This window comes from Mustelus asterias, unplaced genomic scaffold (assembly GCF_964213995.1).
Source record: "Mustelus asterias unplaced genomic scaffold, sMusAst1.hap1.1 HAP1_SCAFFOLD_96, whole genome shotgun sequence".
NCBI lineage: Eukaryota > Metazoa > Chordata > Chondrichthyes > Carcharhiniformes > Triakidae > Mustelus > Mustelus asterias.
Window position 1 is genome coordinate 191,762 of NW_027590144.1, and position 18,352 is coordinate 210,113.

An 18,352-nucleotide genomic window follows, 5' to 3' on the forward strand; every position below is an offset into this window, starting at 1 on the left:
TGGAGAAGGGGTGGATGGTAAATCAATCAGTTCGTTACACCAGCTGACACTCCAAGGAGTTCATCTTCAGGTGTAGACGTTTATTCCGCTATTAATTAAACTCAGGACAGAGCTGTGGTGCCTGTTGACATTAGCTGCTGTATTAGTTATTTTCATTTTATACCTTGCTGCTTTGGCTTCAGTTGTAATTGAATCACAAAACATATTTTTTTTAATGCAAGAACATACTTCAATGGTGGGTATCTTACCCAGCATTCACAGTGAATCAGAATATGATCTATCCTTACAGCAAACCTTGCGCATGCGTACTGTAGATCCAAAGTGCATGCGCAGTGGATGTTGCTGCCGCAGTCGCAGGAAGGCGGTTATATCGGCTCCGGGTTTCCAGGGAAACGGCTTATTCTGGAGGGTAATGCAGGCGGCGGGGTGGATGCGGAGGCTTCATAAGCACCCAGTGGATACAGAAAAACCCGAATAATAACTGTTCAGTGCCGCGTTCCTACCATTCGGGGCCGCGACCGCAGATGCCTGATTTGGAGGCCCCGAGTTGACGGAGGCCATCTTTCTCGGGGCGATGGGCAATAGTGCGCATGCGCGGCGCTCCCTGCCAGCAGGAGGAGAGAATGTTGTGAATTTCTATCCTGGACTGACAGGGATGGACTTTGGAAACTCCTTTTACAGGGAGTTAGAAGGGGAGGATTTACACACAGAAAACTCAACCCAAGAGAAATGTTTCTCACTTAATTTCTATTCTTGACTGACAGTGATGATCTTTTTTACAGGAAATTTGATGACAAAATTTGAAGGGAAACTCAAACCAAACATCAGATCAAAACCTGACAGAGTCACTCAATTCATCAGAACCTGATTGTAAGTGTGTCTATAGAAAAAGATTCAAACATCTGTGTGACTGGAAATAGGGAACAATAATGTCATGGAAGGATTTGCAAAAAAAGGATGCAATTTTTTCAATTGAATTGTTTTAAAGTTCATTTATTAGTGTCACATTAGCTGAGCTCACATTAACACTGCAATGAAGTTGCTGTGAAATTCCCCTAGTTGCCACACTCCGGCGCTTGTTCGGGTCAATGCACCTAACCAGTAAGCCTTTCTGACTGGGAGGAAACCCATGCAGACCTGGGGAGAATGTGCAGACTCCACACAGACAGTCACCCAAGCCATGAATTGAACCCAGGTCTCTGGCACTGTGAGGCAGCAGTGCTAACCAGCGCAGCCCCATGGTGAGGACATGGTGATGGGTGAGTGTGTGGGACTTGATGCAGAGGACAGGGATTTATATACACCAAAGTTTTTCATGGATTAAATGAGGGACACTGACAGTCAAGTCTAAAGAAAATAAAGGAATGAATGAAAGTTCCAGAAACCTCAGCTGAGACAGGGATTTAGAGAAACTCAAGTTGGTAATGAATAGATGAGGCTGTCCAGTCAAGTCAGGAGGGAATGCATGAAATTTTCAGAAACAATACTAAGACAGGGCCAGGGTGAGCCATGTTAGGGGGATATGTTATCCACAGGAGGGGTGGAAGGTAACTTATTCCACATTTATTTCTCATCTCACATCTGTCTGTGACCAGAACGATGTTTTTGATTTGATTCGTCCTTTATAAGCAGTGACATACTACCCAATACTTCAAGGCTTACTCCTGCTCGTAATTCATATATCCGTATACATGTTCACTAATGTCCTTTAGGGAAGGAAATGGGTAAGAGGGCTATAGAGGGATATGGGCCAAATGCGGGCAATTGGTACTAGCTTAGGGGGTTTTAAAAAAGGGGTGGCATGGACAAGTTGGGCCGAAGGGCCTGTTTCCATGCTGTAAACCTCTATGACTCTAAGTGAGAATTAACTTTAGTTTACTCACAGACACTCCAAATGTGGAAACTCAATGTTGCGCCATTTGATTTGATTTATTATTGTCACACAAAGTTTATTTATTAGTTACAAGTAGGCTTACATTCAGACTGCGATGAAGGTCCTGTGAAAATCCCCTCATCGCCACACTCTAGCACCTGTTCAGAGGGAGAATTGAGGGAGAATTTTAGCATGGCCAATTAACCTAACCTGCACATCTTTGGAGTGTGGGAGGAAACCGGAGCACCCGGAAGAAACCCACGCAGACACAGGGAGAACATGCAAACTCCACACAGACAGTGAGCCAAGCCGGGAATCGAATCTGGGTCCCTGGTGCTGTGAGGCAGCAGTGCTAACCACTGTGCCACCATGTAATAGTATGAAGTGAAAAGTATTGTTTCTTGCACGCCATACAGATAAAGCATACCGTAGATAGAGAACGAAAGGAGAGTGTGCAGAATGTTGTGTTACAGTCAGAGCTAGGGTGTAGAGAAAGATAAACTTAAAGGAGGTCCATTCAAAAGTTTGATGGCAGCAGGGGCGAAGCTGTTCTTGAGTCGATTGGTACGGGACCTCAGACTTTTGTATCTTTTTCCCGAGGGAAGAAGTTGGAAGAGAGAATGTCTGGGATGTGTGGGGTTCATTGATTATACTGGCTGCTTTTCCGAGGTCGCGGTAAGTGTAGACAGAGTCAAGGGGTGGGAGGCTGGTTTGCGTGATGGACTAGGCTTCAGTCATGACCCATTGTAGTTTCTTGTGTTCTTGGATAGAGCAGGAGCCACGCCAAGCTGTGATACAACCAGAAAGAATGCTTTCTATGGTGTATCTATAAAAGTTGGTGAAAATCGTCACGGACATGCCAAATTTCCTTAGCCTCCTGAGAAAGCAGAGGCATTGGTGGGCTTTCTTAGTTGTAGCATTGGCATGGAGGGACCAGGACAGGTTGTTGGTATCTGGTCACCTAGAAACTCAGCTCTCGACCATTTCCACTTCATCTCTGTTGATGTAGACAGGGGCATGTCCCCAACTACGCTTCCTGAAGGCGATGACTATCTCCTTCATTTTGTTGACATTGAGGGAGAGATTATTGTCACCGCACCAGTTCACCAGATTCTCTATCTCATTCCTGTTCTCTGTCTCATCATTGTTTGAGATCCGACCCACTGCGGTGGTGTCATCAGCAATCATGAAAATCAAGTTGGGGGGGAATTTGGCCACTCAGCCATAGGTGTATAAGGAGTATAGTAAGGGGCTGAGGACACAGCCTTGTTGGGCACCAGTGTTGAGGATGATCGTGGAGGAGGTGTTGTTGCCTATTCTTACTGATCTGAGTGTTAGGAAGTCTTGGACCCAGTCGTAGAGAGGAGCTAAGGCCAGGCCACGGAATTTGGAGATGTGTTTCGTAGGAATAATGGTGTTGAAGGCTGAGCTGTAGTCAATAAATAAGAGTCTGAAATGGGTGCTTTGTTATCTTGGTGGTTCCAGGGTTGAGTGCAGGGTCAGGGAGATGGTGTCTGCTGTGGACCTGTTGCGGCGGTAGTGAACTGTAGTGGATCCAGGCAGTCTGGGAGACCGGACTGATTTGTGCCATGACTAACCTTTCGAAGCACTTCGTAATGATGGATGCATTAATACATAGAAGATGGACAGAGAAAGGAAAGATTTACAGTGCAGAGATCACAGAGAACAATTGTGTTTCACATGATCCAGAATCAAAATGTCGCTCTGGGAGAATGAGGTGTGAGTTTCTTTGTGTCTCCCAGATTGCTCCATTTGTTCAGGGGTCAGAAACACTCTCAGATTCAGCTATTTCTCCCATTTTAATAATTTTAGAAATAGCTATGAGGATATCAATACATGTTTTCAAAGAAGTATGCAGTGTGAGGTCCCAGCCCCCTCACCGATGGAAACCCATTCTTGGAGATGGAACAGGTGTGTGGTTGGAAGGGCATCGGGGGTGGGGGGTGAGACCCAGAGTAATGTTCTGGGAACTGAGGTTCAAATCCTGCCATGGCAGGTGGTGGAATTTACATTGAATACAAGTTTGAATTTGAAAGGCTAATGATGAGCAAAAAAATCATTATTGATTCTCATAAAAGCCCATTGGGTTCACTGGTGCTGTTTAGGGAAAAACAAATCTGCCATCTTCACCTGGTCTGGCCTACATGTATCTCCAGATCTGCAATGTGGTTGAATCTTAAATTCCCTCTGATATGGCACAGCAAGCCACTCAGTTGTACCCAACTAGTACAAAGTTACTAAAAAGGTATGGAAATGGGCAGACCAGGCATGGGCCTTGGCACGGGAAACGGCCTTGTCGACCCTGCAAAGTCAGATTTAGAAAATAAATATTTGAACCTGGTTGTAAACAGCCTGCTTCAGCACCAGAGTGGGATGGTGTCAGTGTCCACGGGGTGGAGTTTGTAGCACGGACTGAAGACAATCGTTTCATGTTTCTCACTCTTTAAATGGAGGAAACTTCTCCGAATCCAGGACAGGATCTCAGTCCAGTCGCGATGCTGTGTGACTTTGAGGTGATGATGTTCACATTCACCTGTGAACCTGGTCTTTCTAAATGGTGGAGGTTGAGGGTTTGGGAGTTTCTATCTGGTTGTAGATGTATCCACTCCTTCACCTCTTCTCCTCCCACATCTCTTAATCCCGCCCATCCGCTGCCTCTTCACATTGAAGCTCTGGTCTTGTATAGGTTCAGACTGGCTCAAAGGTTCCCTTCCCTGAAGGACATTAGTGAACCAGTTGGGTTTTTATGACAATCCATCAGTTTTCTTGGTCTCTTTTTCCCAGTGCCGGCCCCACAAATTACCAGATTCATTCAGCTCCATTTCACAACCTGCCTTGGTGATTTTGTGGGTTTTCTCTCACTCTCTTTTCTTTTTTAAATCAATTTCACAGCATATTCAAAGGTGAGGATTTGCAGTCAGAAAACTGAAACCAAACATCACATCAGGATCAGACAGAGTCGCCCAATTTATCGTAATATGCGTATCATTGGATTTTGAACATGGAAGGAAAAAGCACCGCTCACAGTGGGGAGAAACTGTACACGTGTTCCGTGTGTGGACGAGGATTCAGCCGTTTATCTGGCCTGTCAAAACATAAATGCAGTCACGGTGGGGAGAAATTGTGGAAATGTGAGTGTTGTGGCAAGGGATTCAGTTCCCCATCAGAGCTGGAAATTCATCGACGGTGTCACACTGGGGAGAGACCGTTCACCTGCTCCGAGTGTGGGAAAGGATTCACTCAGTTGTCCCACCTGGTGAGACACCAGCGAATTCACACTGGGGAGAGACCTTTCACCTGCTCTGTGTGCAAGGTGGGATTCACTCAGTCAGCCCACCTGGTGTCACACCAGCGAGTTCACACGGGAGAGAGACCATTCACCTGCTCCGAGTGCAAAATGGGATTCACTCAGTCAACCCACCTGGTGACACACCAGCGAGTTCACACTGGGGAGAGACCATTCACCTGCTCCGAGTGTGGGAAGAAATTCAGCCGGTCGTTTCACCTTCTGATTCACCAGCGAATTCACTCTGGAGAGAGACCATTCACCTGCTCTGAGTGTGAGAAGGCATTCATTACATCAACAGAACTGTTGACACACCAGCGGATTCACACTGAGGATAACCCGTTCACCTGCTCCAAATGTGGGAAGGAATTCGCTAACTCTTCGAACCTGATCTGCCATCAACGGATTCACACTGACGAGAGACCTTTTAAATGCCCAGACTGTGGAAAGTGCTTTAAAAGTTTTGGGAACTTGATGACCCATCAACGGGTTCACACTCGAGTCCGTTCAGATGCTTTCACTGTGGGACTGAGTTCAGACAATCATCTCCTCTCACTGTAAACCAGCGAGTTCACACTGGGGAGAAACCATTCATCTGCTTCAAGTGTGGGAAAGGATTCAATCAGTCATCCAACGTGCTGACACACCAGCCAGATTGGAGTTTGCTGTTAATCACATCCAGAACTGAACTATATTTATTGGGGTCTGATGTTAACAATATCCAGTGCAGATTTAGATATTAGTATTCTGGGTTAAAAATAAAAAAACATCAACTTTGTTTTAATTTTTGAATGACTGCATCTTCATTTGGGAGGCTGGGATTATCCCCGTTTCGAGGGAACTAAGGAATAGACCATAATCCGTAGGAGCAGCATTCGGCCATTCAGCCTTCATTATAACAATGATCTCATTGTGATTCCTGCTGGTTGGGAAATGTGCGATATTAATGCCAGTCTGTCTTTCTTTAATTATCTTCAATCCCAGTCCTCTGGTTACTGACCCGCATCAGTGGAACAGTTTCTCCCGATCTGCTCTATCAAACCACCCGTCCCCACCCCGATCATCTTGAACAGATCCATGAAATCTCCATTTCAGCTTCTTTGTTCTAAAGGGAACACATTTGGGGGAGGCGATGCCGAGTGGTATTATCGATAGACTATTAATCCAGAAACCCAGCTAATGTTCTGGGGACCCGGATTCGAATCCACATTTTGAAAAAGATGAACAGTGTCTGTGGTACCTGCTGGATGTGGTGCAGCACATTTCCCAGGACATTGGAGCAGTAATGAATGAGGCCAGGATGACAGATTCGAAACAACATTATATTCTTTATGCTTGAAACCTGTCTTAGAATTCTCTTCATTAACTGGACCATCAATGTGAGGGGAATTAGCATCTTCTGTAATTCCAGAACCCAGAGACACTGATTACCCAGGGATGTTGTTCTGTAATTTACACTATCCCCCAGCAGGGCTCTTCACCCAGGCTGACAAGAGGCAGCTCAGTGTTAGTGATTTGTCACTGCTGCTGTCCCAGATGTTGTTCAATATAGATTCAAGTTTAGAGAAAGGAGTGGAAATGGGTAATCAGAACTGCTCACTGTCCCTGACGGGTAATGGTTACTTGAATTTCTCAAACATCGTAGTTTGTAAAGCCACTGTTATTTCATCTCCAGTATTAGTCAGAATGGGCTGTATTCTCCACATGATAGGGCTGGAATTATCTGTGTGGGTGTGTGTCTATGAATGAAGATGTCTGTTTGGTTGTGGGTATGTCTCTATGTTTGCCCATGTCTGTGTAAGAGACAGGGAGAGAGAGTGTGTTTGGATCTCTGTGTTTGGATATCTTTATGTGCTGCTTCTTCTTGGATGGTTCCTCTCAAAGGTTCCTCTCCGGGTGATTTGAATAGAATCATTCAGAGATTCTGCATCCTGGGTGAATCCACAGGCTGACCATGTGCTGTGTAAAACCTGACATCCACACCACCAGACCCCACTTTTCCTGGAACAACATCAAGTGTTTGCTGCTTTCCTGATCCTTCCTTTTCCCTCCCTTTTCAATTATATCACTTCTCATTATTCTGAATTTCAGAGAGGACAGACTCATCCCACTGAATGTCCTCCAAGGACAACCGCCTCATCTCAGGAATCAATCCAGTGAAATTTAGTTGCACGACGACAGTGAGCAAATAGAACAAAGACCAAATGAGGGAAATAGATAGAGACACAGACAGAGACTGTTCGAGTGAAAGAGACTGAGTGAGATTTACAGTCATAGTCATACAGTGCAGAAAACACCCTTCGACCCATAGAGTCTGCACCAACAATAGCTACCACTAAACCCCATGCTAATCCCATTTTCCAGCACTTGTCCCATATCCTTATCTGAATGCTATAATATTTCAAGTGCTCATCCAAATACGTTTTAACGGTTACGTTTCCAGACTCCACTACCTTCCCAGGCAGTTTATTACAGATTCCCACCACCCTCTGATTTTTTTTTCTCAACTCTCCTCTGAATCTCTTGTCAGGCACCCTAAAACTATGTCCCCTCATGATTGACCTCTCAACCAAGGGTTCTACTCACCCGGTCCATATCCTTCATAATCTTATTCACCACAGTCATGTCCCCCTCAGCCTTCTCTGCTCTAAACACTCTAAACCTATCCAGTCTCCTTATAGCTCAAATGTTCCATCCCAGGCAACATCCTGGTGAATCTCCTCTGTACCCCCTCTAGTGCAATCACACCCTTCCTATAGTGAGGTGACCAGAACTGCACACGGTACTCCAGCTGTGGACTAACCAACATTCAGTACAGCTCCAACATTATCTCTTTGTTCTTATACTGTATGCCACGACTGATAAAAGCAAGTGTCTCATATGCCTTCTTATCTATTCTATTCGCCTGCTCTGCTACCTTAAGTGAATAAGTACCCCAAGCTCCTCTGATTTTACCTCGTGTCCTTCCATTCATTAATTATTTCTTTGTCTTGTTACTTCTTCCAAAGTGCATCACTTCGCACTTATCAAGGTTAAATACCATATTTTTTTATTAATTTGTGGGACATGGGCATTGCTAGCTGGCCATCCCTAGTTGCCCTTGAGAAGGTGGTGGTGAGCTACCTTCTTGAATCACTGCAGTATATGTGCTGTGGGTTTACCTACAATGCGGTTAGGGAGGGAATTCCAGGATTTTGACCCAGTGACTGCGAAGGAATGGTGATATATTTTGAAATCTACCAGTGTTCTGCCCATCTGACAAACCCAACTATATCGTGCTGCAACCTACGACAGAATGGGGTAGACTCTAAAAGGACCCTGGGTCTCTGGAATGCTCGTCCAGTGACAATCCCACCACGCACATTGGTAGATGTATCAATTGGTTTAATAATTTTATATAGTAACCCTATAGTTCTGATTGTAATTGGATGATAAAATACAATTTTGTGATGAACATTGTCTCCTTCCTATGGCGGTGCTCTTACCCAGCATTCGCAGCGAGAGAGAATGTGCCGTATTGTCACAATATCAGCCGCTTGCGCAGGCGCAGTACCTGATTCCGCGTGGAGCATGCGCTGTGCGGATTCGGACTGGCCCATGCGCAGTGTGGGTGCTGGAGCTGCAGGGAGGCGGGGAAGTAGGTGCAGAGGCTTCAGAAACAGCCAGTGGAGGAGGCCTCAAAACCCAGAATAAGAAACCCCCCCGGGCCCGAGTTTGCACCGACCCGGGGGGTAATTGCAGCAGCTCTAAAATCGGGGAGGTGGTGGTGACATCAGTGACACAGCCTAATGTTCTGGGGACGGGTTCAAATCCCATCATGGAGCTGGGGGGGATTTAATTAGAATTCATAAAACGCTGGAAAATCTGGAATATAATTTCACTTGAGTAACCATTACAGCTGTGAACAATTTAAAAAACCCATCCTGTTTATTCATGGGCATCTGCTGTCTCTCCATAGACTTGTCAACATGCGATTCAGTCTCTAACTGCCCTCCTCAGGGGCAGGAAATAAATGCTGGTCTTGGCAATGAAACCCACATCACATGAAATAGTGAAGGAGAAACACTGATAGACTTGGGTTAATGGCTGTCATCTTTCTCGGGGGCAGGACACAGGCACGGTTATCACTGTCCCTGTGAGAAAATGTGAATTTCTATCCTGGACTGACATTGATAGATTTTGGAGTCTCCTTTTCCAGAGGGTGAGAAGGGGAGGATTTACACACAGTAAACTCAAACCAAGAGAAATATTTGCTTCAATTTTTAACTTTGGACTTTTTTTTTACAGGATATTAGAAGTGCAGGAGTGGAAGGGAGAAAACTCAAACCAAACATCGCATCAGGATCTGACACTATCGCCTAAATTAGTGTAATCTGAATATCATTGGGTTTTGAACATGGAAGGGGAAAGCACGGTTAACAGTGGAGAGAAACCGTACACCTGTTCTGTGTGTGGACGAACATTCAGCCGATCATCTGGCCTGTTGAAACATAAATGCAGTCACAACAGGGAGAAACAATGGAAATGTGGAGACTGTGGGAAGAGATTCAGATTCCCATCTGAACTGAAAACTCATCGACACAATCACACTGGAGAGAGACCATTCACCTGCTCTGAGTGTGGGAAGGGATTCACTACCTCATCCATCTTGCTGACACACCGGCGAGTTCACACTGGGGAGAGACCGTTCACCTGCTCCAAGTGTGGGATGGGATTCATTTGTTCATCCCATCTGCTGAAACACCGGTGGGTTCACACTGGGGAGAGGCCATTCAACTGTCATGAGTGTGGGAAGGGATTCGCTACCTCATCAATCCTGCTGACACACCAGAGAGTTCACACTAGAGAGAGACCATTCAGATGCTCTGATTGTGGGAAGGGATTCCCTACCTCTTCTATCCTGCTGAAACACCAGCGAGTTCACACTGGAGAGAGGCCGTTCACCTGCTCTGATTGTGGGAAGGGATTCACTGATTCATCCGACCTGCTGAAACACCAGAGAATTCATAACGGGGAGAGGCCATTTATCTGCTCCGAGTGTGGGAAGAGATTCACTCAATCATTCAACCTCCTAAAACACCAGCGAGGTCACACCGGAGAGAGGCCGTTCACCTGCTCTGAGTGTGGGAGGGGCTTCAGTCAGTCATTCATCTTGTTGAAACACCAGCGAGTTCACACTGGGGAGAGGCCATTCACTTGCTCCAGTTGTGGGAAGGGATTTATTGATTCATCCACCCTGCAGAGACACCAGCGAGTTCACACCGGGGAGAGACCATTCACCTGCTCTGGTTGTGGTAAGAGATTCAGTCAATCATCCAACCTGGTAAAGCACCAGCGAATTCACACTGGGGACAGGCCATTCACCTGCTCCGTGTGTGGGAAGGGATTCACTCAGTCACCTCACCTGCTGAAACACCAGCGTGTTCACGAGTGACTGCAAGGACTGGAGTTTGTTCTTAATCACATCAAGGTCCTGACTATTTTCATTGGTGCCTGTTTCTGCTGATAAATCCTAGCCCAGTTGGAAGGTTTATATTTTGGGTGGAACTCAAATACACAAGCTTTATGTTCAACACAGTGTGATGAATGCTTTTAATACCTCAAACATGTTAGTTCCATTTGAAGGGCTTCCCCCTCTCCCGTCTCCTCCATCCTCACCTCCAACAAGTGTGAGGAGCTGATGGAGCTTCTTTGTCACCAAGATTGAGACAATCTGATCAGCTGCCTCTGCTCCTTCCCTCTCTTCCATTCGCCCACCGGGCCAAACTGTCTTTAAATTTCTTTCTGGCCTGACTCTTGAACTCATAAATACAAACAGGAAGTGCTGTAAAAACACAGCGAGTCTGACAGCACCTCTGGCGAGAGAAACAGATTTAATGTTTTGGGAGGCACGGTAGCACAGTGGTTAGCACTGCTGCTTCACAGCGCCAGGGACCCAGATTTGATTCCCGGCTTGGGTCACTGTCTGTGTGGAGTTTGCACATTCTCCCCATGTCTGCGTGGGTTTCCTCCGGGTGCTCCGGTTTCCTCCCACATTCTGAAAGACGTGCTGGTTAGGCGCATTGACCCGAACAGCTTGTCTGGACTTGCAGAATCTCACTGGCTGTCCTGTCTGGAGACAATACACATCTCTTTAGCCTGTGCTTAATGCTCCCTCCATTCACATTGTTTGTACCTTTAAGACTTGATTATCTGTAAAGACTGCATTCCAATCATTATTCTGTAAATTGAGTTTGTGTCTCTGTATGCCCTGTTTGTGAGCATTTCTCCACTCCACCTGACGAAGGGGCAGCGCTCCAAAAGCTAGTGGCATTTGCGACCAAATAAACCTGTTGGACTTTAACCTGGTGTTGTTAAACCTCTTACTGTCTTTACCCCAGTCAACGCCGGCATCTCCACATCATGGATTCAGTTCTCCAGCTCCTGTCTGCAGACTGACAATAAAACCAATGGCTCTTATTGGGGGTGTTAGGGCCTCCAGCGGGTGTTTGTGAATCCTCCCCGCCCACCTCCCAGGGTTTCCTTCCTTCCCAGAGATCAGAGTCCTCATTGATTTGAGGCCAAAGTGTAACCTCTTATTTATTTTGCACATTCTCCTCGTGTCTGTGTGGGTTTCCTCCGGGTGCTCCGGTTTCCTCCCACAGTCCAAAGATGTGCGGGTTAGGTTGATTGGCCATGCTAAAATTGCCCCTTAGTGTCCTGGGATGCGTAGGTTAGAGGGATTAGTGGGTAAACATGTAGGGATATGGGGGTAGGGCCTGGGTGGGATTGTCGTCGGTGCAGACTCGATGGGCTGAATGGCCTCTTTCTGTGCTGTAGGGTTTCTAAGATTTCTTATTGTCCCCCTCCCCCATCCTCTGATGTGAACCATCCTCCAGTGGCTGAGCCAGGATGGGGCCGTTAACCTGGGCCTGTTCCCAGGAGGGAGGGAGGGAGGGAGGGAGAAGCCCCGCAGCTGCAAACCAGGGAGCTGACAATGATTCTGAAGGGTTTGCGGATCCACAAAGTGTTTCCAAATCCTCCCAGCCACCGCCTAACGCGTCTTCAAGACAGAAATTGATAAATTCTTGAATTCTCGAGGAATTAAGGGCTATGGGGAGAGAGTGGGTAAATGGAGTTGAAATCAACCATGATTGAATGGTGGAGTGGACTCGATGGGCCGAATGGCCTTACTTCAGCTCCTATGTCTTATGGTCTTATGGACTCCGCTTCTCCGGGACAAACAAGCGCCAAGGCCAGCAATGACACAGCGCATGCTCCACATCACAATGCCCGGGGATTGATTGACGGCAGCTCCGGACCAATAGGAAGAGGGGGCGGGGCTGGTCACCCAACCAATCGGAGTGAATGAGGGGCGGGACTGGAGGACCGAGCGGGAGCGGCTGGTCCTCCAACCAATCGCACTGAATGAGGGCCCGGACCAATAGGAAGAGTTCCCTATTCTTTGCATGGGAGAGATGCACATGCGCAGTAAGCAACGGCGTTCGCAGTGCGGGTGACAGCAATTGGAGAGAAGTTCCTCTGTCTCATCAGCAGCCGGTAAGGATGCAGAAACATAGAGGGAGCAATGGAAGCGGCGGATGGACGTAGAGGGTTTGTAAATATCTGGTGAAGGCCTCAAACCTCGAATATGAGCCCGTAGGTCCCGTGTTTGCAGCTTCAGGTCTTTTTCCCGAGACGAAGCTCAGGTTACCGGCCGCCATCTTGATTCAGCGGGGAGCAGAGCGCACGCGTTGGTGTCTTGGTGACGCAACCGTGAGTGGGCGGGTCTTTGTGTTTCTGCTCCCACCGGGTCCTAATGCACCCATCGGGTCCTAATGCATACCAACAATGAACAATAGATTTTCAAACAGCTTCACCCACTCCCAGGCTGCACCTCACGTTTGCAGCCGAGAGAAGTTTATGGGTCATGTACATATTCAGTGTGAGAGGTTGCATCCCAGAGTACTTACATGAAGCGGTTACAAGGCTTTTGTACTCGTTGGAGTTTAGAAGGTTGAGGAGGAATTTATTGAAACTTACAGGATACGGCGAGGCCTGGACAGAGTGGACGTGGAGAGGATGTTTCCACGAGTAGGAAAAACTAGAACCAGAGGCACAACCTCAGACTAAAGGGACGATCCTTTAAAACAGAGATGAGGAGGAATTTCTTCAGCCAGAGAGTGGTGAATCTGTGGAACTCTTTGCCGCAGAAGGCTGTGGAGGCCAGGTCATTGAGTGTCTTTAAGATAGAGATAGATAGGTTGTTGATTAATAAGCAGATCAGGGGTTATGGGGAAAAGGTAGGAGAATGGGGATCAGAAAAATATCAGCCATGATTGAATGGTGGAGCAGATTCAATGGGCCGAGTGGCCCAATTCTGCTCCTATGTCTTATCGCCTTTTCGTTACAGTTCAGCCCCAGGCTCCTCATGTTTACATAGAAGCGGAAGTAGACCATTCAGCTCTTTGAGCATTCCCTGCCATTCATTATAGTCATGGCTGATCCTCAAATTCAATACCCTAATCCCACCCCCCACCCCATAATATCCCTTTAGCCCCAAGAGATATATCTAATTGAAATCAGGCTCTACTTCCACTTTTGAGGAACGGAGATCCAAAGATTCATGACCCACTGAGAGAAAAACATCTCATCTCTGTCTCTATGGGCAGCACTGTTTTTTAAATAGTGACCGCAAGATTCTCCCATAAGAGTAAACAACAGTTCTAACAAGTTTTTAGAAGGTATTTTGAGAGACAGGATCTACAGGCATTTAGAGACACAAGGACTGATTAGAGATAGTCATGTGAGTGACATTTAGAGACAGTATGGCTTTGGAGTGGAAAATCATATCTCTCAAATTTGATTGAGTTTTTTGAAGGAGTAACCAAGAAGGTAGATGAGGGCAGTGCAGTTGATGTTCTCTACATGACCTTTAGCAAGGCCTTTGACAAGATACCACATGGTAAGTTGTTGCATAAGGTTAAATCTCTCGGGATCCAGGGTGAGGTAGCCAAATAGGTACAAAATTGGCTTGATGACAGAACAAGTCTCACAACACCAGGTTAAAGTCCAACAGGTTTATTTGGTAGCACAAGCCACAAGCTTTCAGAACACTGCCCCTTCATGACAGAAGACAGAGGATGGTTGTAGAGGATTGTTTTTCAAACTGGAGGCCTGTGACCAGCGGTGTGCCTCAGGGATTGGTGCTGCGTCCACTGTTATTTATCATTTATATTAATGATGTGGATGAGAATTTAGGAGGCATGGTTAGTAAGTTTGCAGACACCAGGATTGTGGTATAGTGGACAGTGAAGAAGATTATCTCTGATTGCAACGGAATCTTGATCAATTGGGCTGACGAATGCCAGATGGAGTTTAATTTAGATAAATGCGAAGTGATGCATTTTGGTAGATCAAACCAGGGCAGGACTTACTCAGTTAATAGTAGGGCATTGGGGGGAGTTATAGAACAAAGAGATCTAGGGTAACAGATTCATAGCTCCTTGAAAGTGGAGTCACAGGTGGACAGAGTGGTGAAGAAGGCATTCGGCATGCTTGGTTTCATTGGTCAGAACATTGAATCCAGGAGTTGGGACGTCTTGTTGAAGTTGTACAAGACATTGGTAAGGCCATACTTGGAATACTGTGTGCAGTTCTGGTCACCCTATTATAGAAAGGATGTTATTAAATGAGAAAGAGTGCAGAAAAGATTTACTAGGATGCGAACAGGACTTGATGGTTATAAGGCGAGACTGGATAGACTGGGACTTTTTTTTCTGGAGCGCAGGAGGCTGAGGGGTGAACTTATAGCGGTCTATAAAATAATGAGGGACATAGATCAGCTAGATAGTCAATATCTTTTACCAGAGGTAGGGGAGTCTAAAACTAGAGGTCATAGGTTTAAGGGGAGAGATAAAAAGAGTCGAGAGGGGCAATATTTTCATACAGAGGGTGGTGAGTGTCTTGAACAAACTGCCAGAGGTAGTAGGAGAGGCAGGTACAATTTTGTCTTTTGAAAAGCGTTTAGACAGTTACATGGGTATGATGGGTATAGAGGGATATGGGCCAAATGCGGGCAATTGGGACTAGCTTCGGGGTTAAAAAAAGGGGCGGCATGGACAAGTTGGGCTGAAGGGCCTGTTTCCATGCTATAAACCTCTATAACTCCTCTCCACATCCAAGACTTTTCAGGATGTGAAAGGTTTAAATTAAGTTGCCTCTTACTCTTTTAAACTCGAGCAGAAGCTAAACTCGAGCAGAGACTGTCTCACTGCTCCTCATCAGACAATCCACCTATTCCAGGTGTTAGTCGACTAAACCTTCTATGAACTTCTTCTAATGCACTTATATTTTTCCTTAAATAAGGAAATCGATAATGTAGACATTGCTCCAGATACAGACTCACCGTGTGCAACTGAAACATAACTTCCCTGCTTTTACTCCATTCCCCTCATAACAAATGATAGCTTTCTGAATTACTTGTACCTGGATTTTCTATCGTGATGGATTTTGAACACTTTTTTGTGACAGGGGGTTAGAAAGGGAGGATTTACACACAACAAGCTCAAACCAAGAGAAAATGTTGTCTCTTCTGATATGGGCTTTCTGAATGGGATAAGTAGGTAGATGTGAATGGAATGTTTCCACTTGTTGGTTCTTCCATTACTGGGAACCATGAACAGACAACAAATAAATCAAACAGGAAAATAGGAGATGTTTCTTTCTTCAGACAGTTGTTAGAATTTGGAACTCACTGCGACTGGAAGTGGTTGACTCAAATACTTTAGATGCTTTCAAAAGGAAAATATATGAGCCTATGAGAGAAAAGGGATTGGAAAAATCAAGTGAAAAGCTGAGATGTGGTGATCAGAATGAGAGGAGACTCATGTGGAGGATAAACTCCAGTACAGACTCGATAAACCGAATGGCCTGTTTGTGTATTGTCACAGACAGAACAAACAATTCTCCTTCCCTGTTCAAAGACAATAACAATCAGCTCCGAATGATCCGAGTGACTGTCAGATCTCAACGTAATGTTTGGTTTGTGTTTTCTTGCTGTAAATCCTCCTTTCCAATATCCTGCAAAGGGAATTTACAAAAGTCATCACTGTCAGTTCAGGATAGATATATTCATAGAATTCCACAGCTCGGAAGGAGGCTATTTGGCCCATCAAGTCAACTCTCTGACAGAGCATCCCACCAAGGCCCCAACAACATAACCCAACTTATTTACCCCACTAATCTCCCTAACCTACACACCCTGGGGGGAAAATGGATAATTTAGCATGGCCAGTCCACCTAACCTGAATATCTTTGGACTGTGGGAGAAAACCGGAGCACCTGGAGGAAACCCACGCAAACAAGTGGAGAATATGCAAACTCCACACAGCAGCACTCCGAAAGCAAGTGGCGTTTGCTACCAAATAAACCTGTTGGACTTTAACCTGGTGTTGTTAAACTCCTTACTGTGTAAACTCTACACAGACAGGTAACCACGGCCGGAATTGAACCCAGGTCCCTGGTGCTGTGAGGCAGGAGGACTAACCACTGTGCCACCGTGCCAGCCACGTAATTCTTTGTAAACTTATTTTGCAGGAAATAGAAGAGGAGGATTTGCAGTCTGGACAAACAAATCTCACGTCAGACAGAGTCAATCAATTCATTGGGATTTGAAGATTTGTACATCTGAAGGGATTTAATTGACCATCTCAGTTGGAAACTGGTGAGAATCTGTTTCCTTGCTCCTCCTGTGGGGAGGGATTGATACAGCTGGAAAACATGCTGACACGACAGCGAGCTCGCAATAGTGAGAGTTCATTCACCTGCTCCGTGTGTGGGAAGAAATTCATGTGTTCGTCCAACCTGCTGGCTCACCAACTCGATCACATTATTCAGAAGCCTCTTCAAAGCTCTGACTCTGGGCAAAGCATTGAAACCTCTGAGGAACAGGCCCAACACCAGCTCCTTCACACTGACGAGAGACCGTTCAGCTGCTCCCACTGCGGGAAGAGGTTCAGCCAGTCCTCCCGCCTTGCAGAGCACCAGCTCCTTCACACACACGAGAGACCGTTCAGCTGCTCTCACTGTGGAGAGTCATTCAGCGACTCAGTGCATCTCACTGAGCACCAACAAGTTCACACCAAGGACAGGCCATTCAGCTGCTCCCAGTGTGGGAAGAGATTCACTCAGTCCTCCCACTGCACCGTTCACCAACAGATTCATTTTCAGAAGAGACATTTTAAATGCTTTAAATGTGAGAAGACCTTCAAAAGAAGGATTAGTCTGCTGAGACACCAGGGCACTCACACTGGGGAGAGACCATACGTTTGCCCTGTTTGTGGGAAAGCATTTACTTGTTTGCAGCATCTGCTAAGTCACCGGCCTATTCACACCGGGGAGAAGGCATTCAGCTGCTCCGTGTGTGGGAAGGCTTTCACGGAGTCATCCAGCCTCCGGAGACACCGCCGCATTCACACAGGGGAGAAGCCGTTCTCCTGCTCCATTTGTGGCAAAAGATTTGCTCAGTTTTCCTCCTGCAATCAACACCAACGCATTCACTCTGATAAGAGACCTTTTCAATGCTCAGAATGCAATAAGACCTTTAAAAGAAGTGATGATCTGCTGAAACACAAACGCATTCACACCGGGGAGAGGCCGTTCCTGTGCTCTGTGTGTGGAAAGGGATTCGCTCAGTCATCTGGCCTGCTGAGACACCAACGCATTCACACCGGGGAGAAGCCGTTCACCTGCTCTGTGTGTGGGAAGGGATTCACTGATTCATCCTATATGCTGAAACACCAGCGGGCTCACACTGCGACAGAACCGTTCACCTGCTCCCTGTGTGGGAAGGGATTCACTGATCCATCCCGCCTGCAGAGACACCAGCGAGTTCACACTGGGGCAAAACCTTTCAACTGCTCCATGTGTGGGAAGGGATTTAATCAGTATTACAGCCTGCTGAAACATAGACGACTTCATGTGTGACCGGCAAAGTTGGATTCTGTTGTTTCTGCGCCCTGAGATAAACAATAACAATTGGATGAATAGGGGAGGCAGCGGCACAGTGGAATTATCACTGGACTCAGGGTAAGGCTCTGGGGGCCCAGGTTCGAATCCCACCACAGGCAATGGTGAAAGTTGTATTCAATTAAAATCTTCAATTAAAAGTCTAATGACAAACCTCAACCTTT

The 18,352-nt window shown here is 46.3% G+C and overlaps 2 protein-coding genes across 5 annotated transcripts; both read left to right on the forward strand.

Moving 5' to 3' along the window:
* The first annotated feature begins 338 nt into the window (after positions 1-338).
* Positions 339-11,521, forward strand: LOC144484238 (uncharacterized). Of its 3 annotated transcripts, XM_078202769.1 has the most exons (4): positions 339-409; positions 783-870; positions 4,787-6,792; positions 9,468-11,521. In XM_078202769.1, the coding sequence occupies exon 4, from the start codon at positions 9,577-9,579 to the stop codon at positions 10,612-10,614; it is 1,038 nt and encodes a 345-aa protein (XP_078058895.1). In that variant the 5' UTR covers positions 339-409; positions 783-870; positions 4,787-6,792; positions 9,468-9,576; the 3' UTR covers positions 10,615-11,521. The 3 variants fall into 3 exon arrangements, with proteins under 3 accessions (XP_078058895.1, XP_078058896.1, XP_078058897.1); XM_078202770.1 differs by lacking the exon at positions 4,787-6,792 and having other exon boundaries at positions 9,468-11,515; XM_078202771.1 differs by lacking the exons at positions 339-409; positions 783-870; positions 4,787-6,792 and adding an exon at positions 8,857-8,911 and having other exon boundaries at positions 9,468-11,515.
* A 1,128-nt stretch (positions 11,522-12,649) lies between these two features.
* On the forward strand, positions 12,650-18,352 carry LOC144484237 (uncharacterized). Of its 2 annotated transcripts, none has more exons than XM_078202767.1 (2): positions 12,650-12,719; positions 16,758-18,352. In XM_078202767.1, the coding sequence occupies exon 2, from the start codon at positions 16,941-16,943 to the stop codon at positions 18,144-18,146; it is 1,206 nt and encodes a 401-aa protein (XP_078058893.1). In that variant the 5' UTR covers positions 12,650-12,719; positions 16,758-16,940; the 3' UTR covers positions 18,147-18,352. The 2 variants fall into 2 exon arrangements, with proteins under 2 accessions (XP_078058893.1, XP_078058894.1); XM_078202768.1 differs by lacking the exon at positions 12,650-12,719 and adding an exon at positions 13,948-14,124 and having other exon boundaries at positions 16,758-18,332.

Excerpts from the sequence above, each read along its gene's own strand:
- LOC144484238 (XM_078202769.1), top strand. The coding sequence starts at position 9,577 with ATGGAAGGGGAAAGCACGGTTAACAGTGGAGAGAAACCGTACACCTGT.
- LOC144484237 (XM_078202767.1), top strand. The coding sequence starts at position 16,941 with ATGCTGACACGACAGCGAGCTCGCAATAGTGAGAGTTCATTCACCTGC.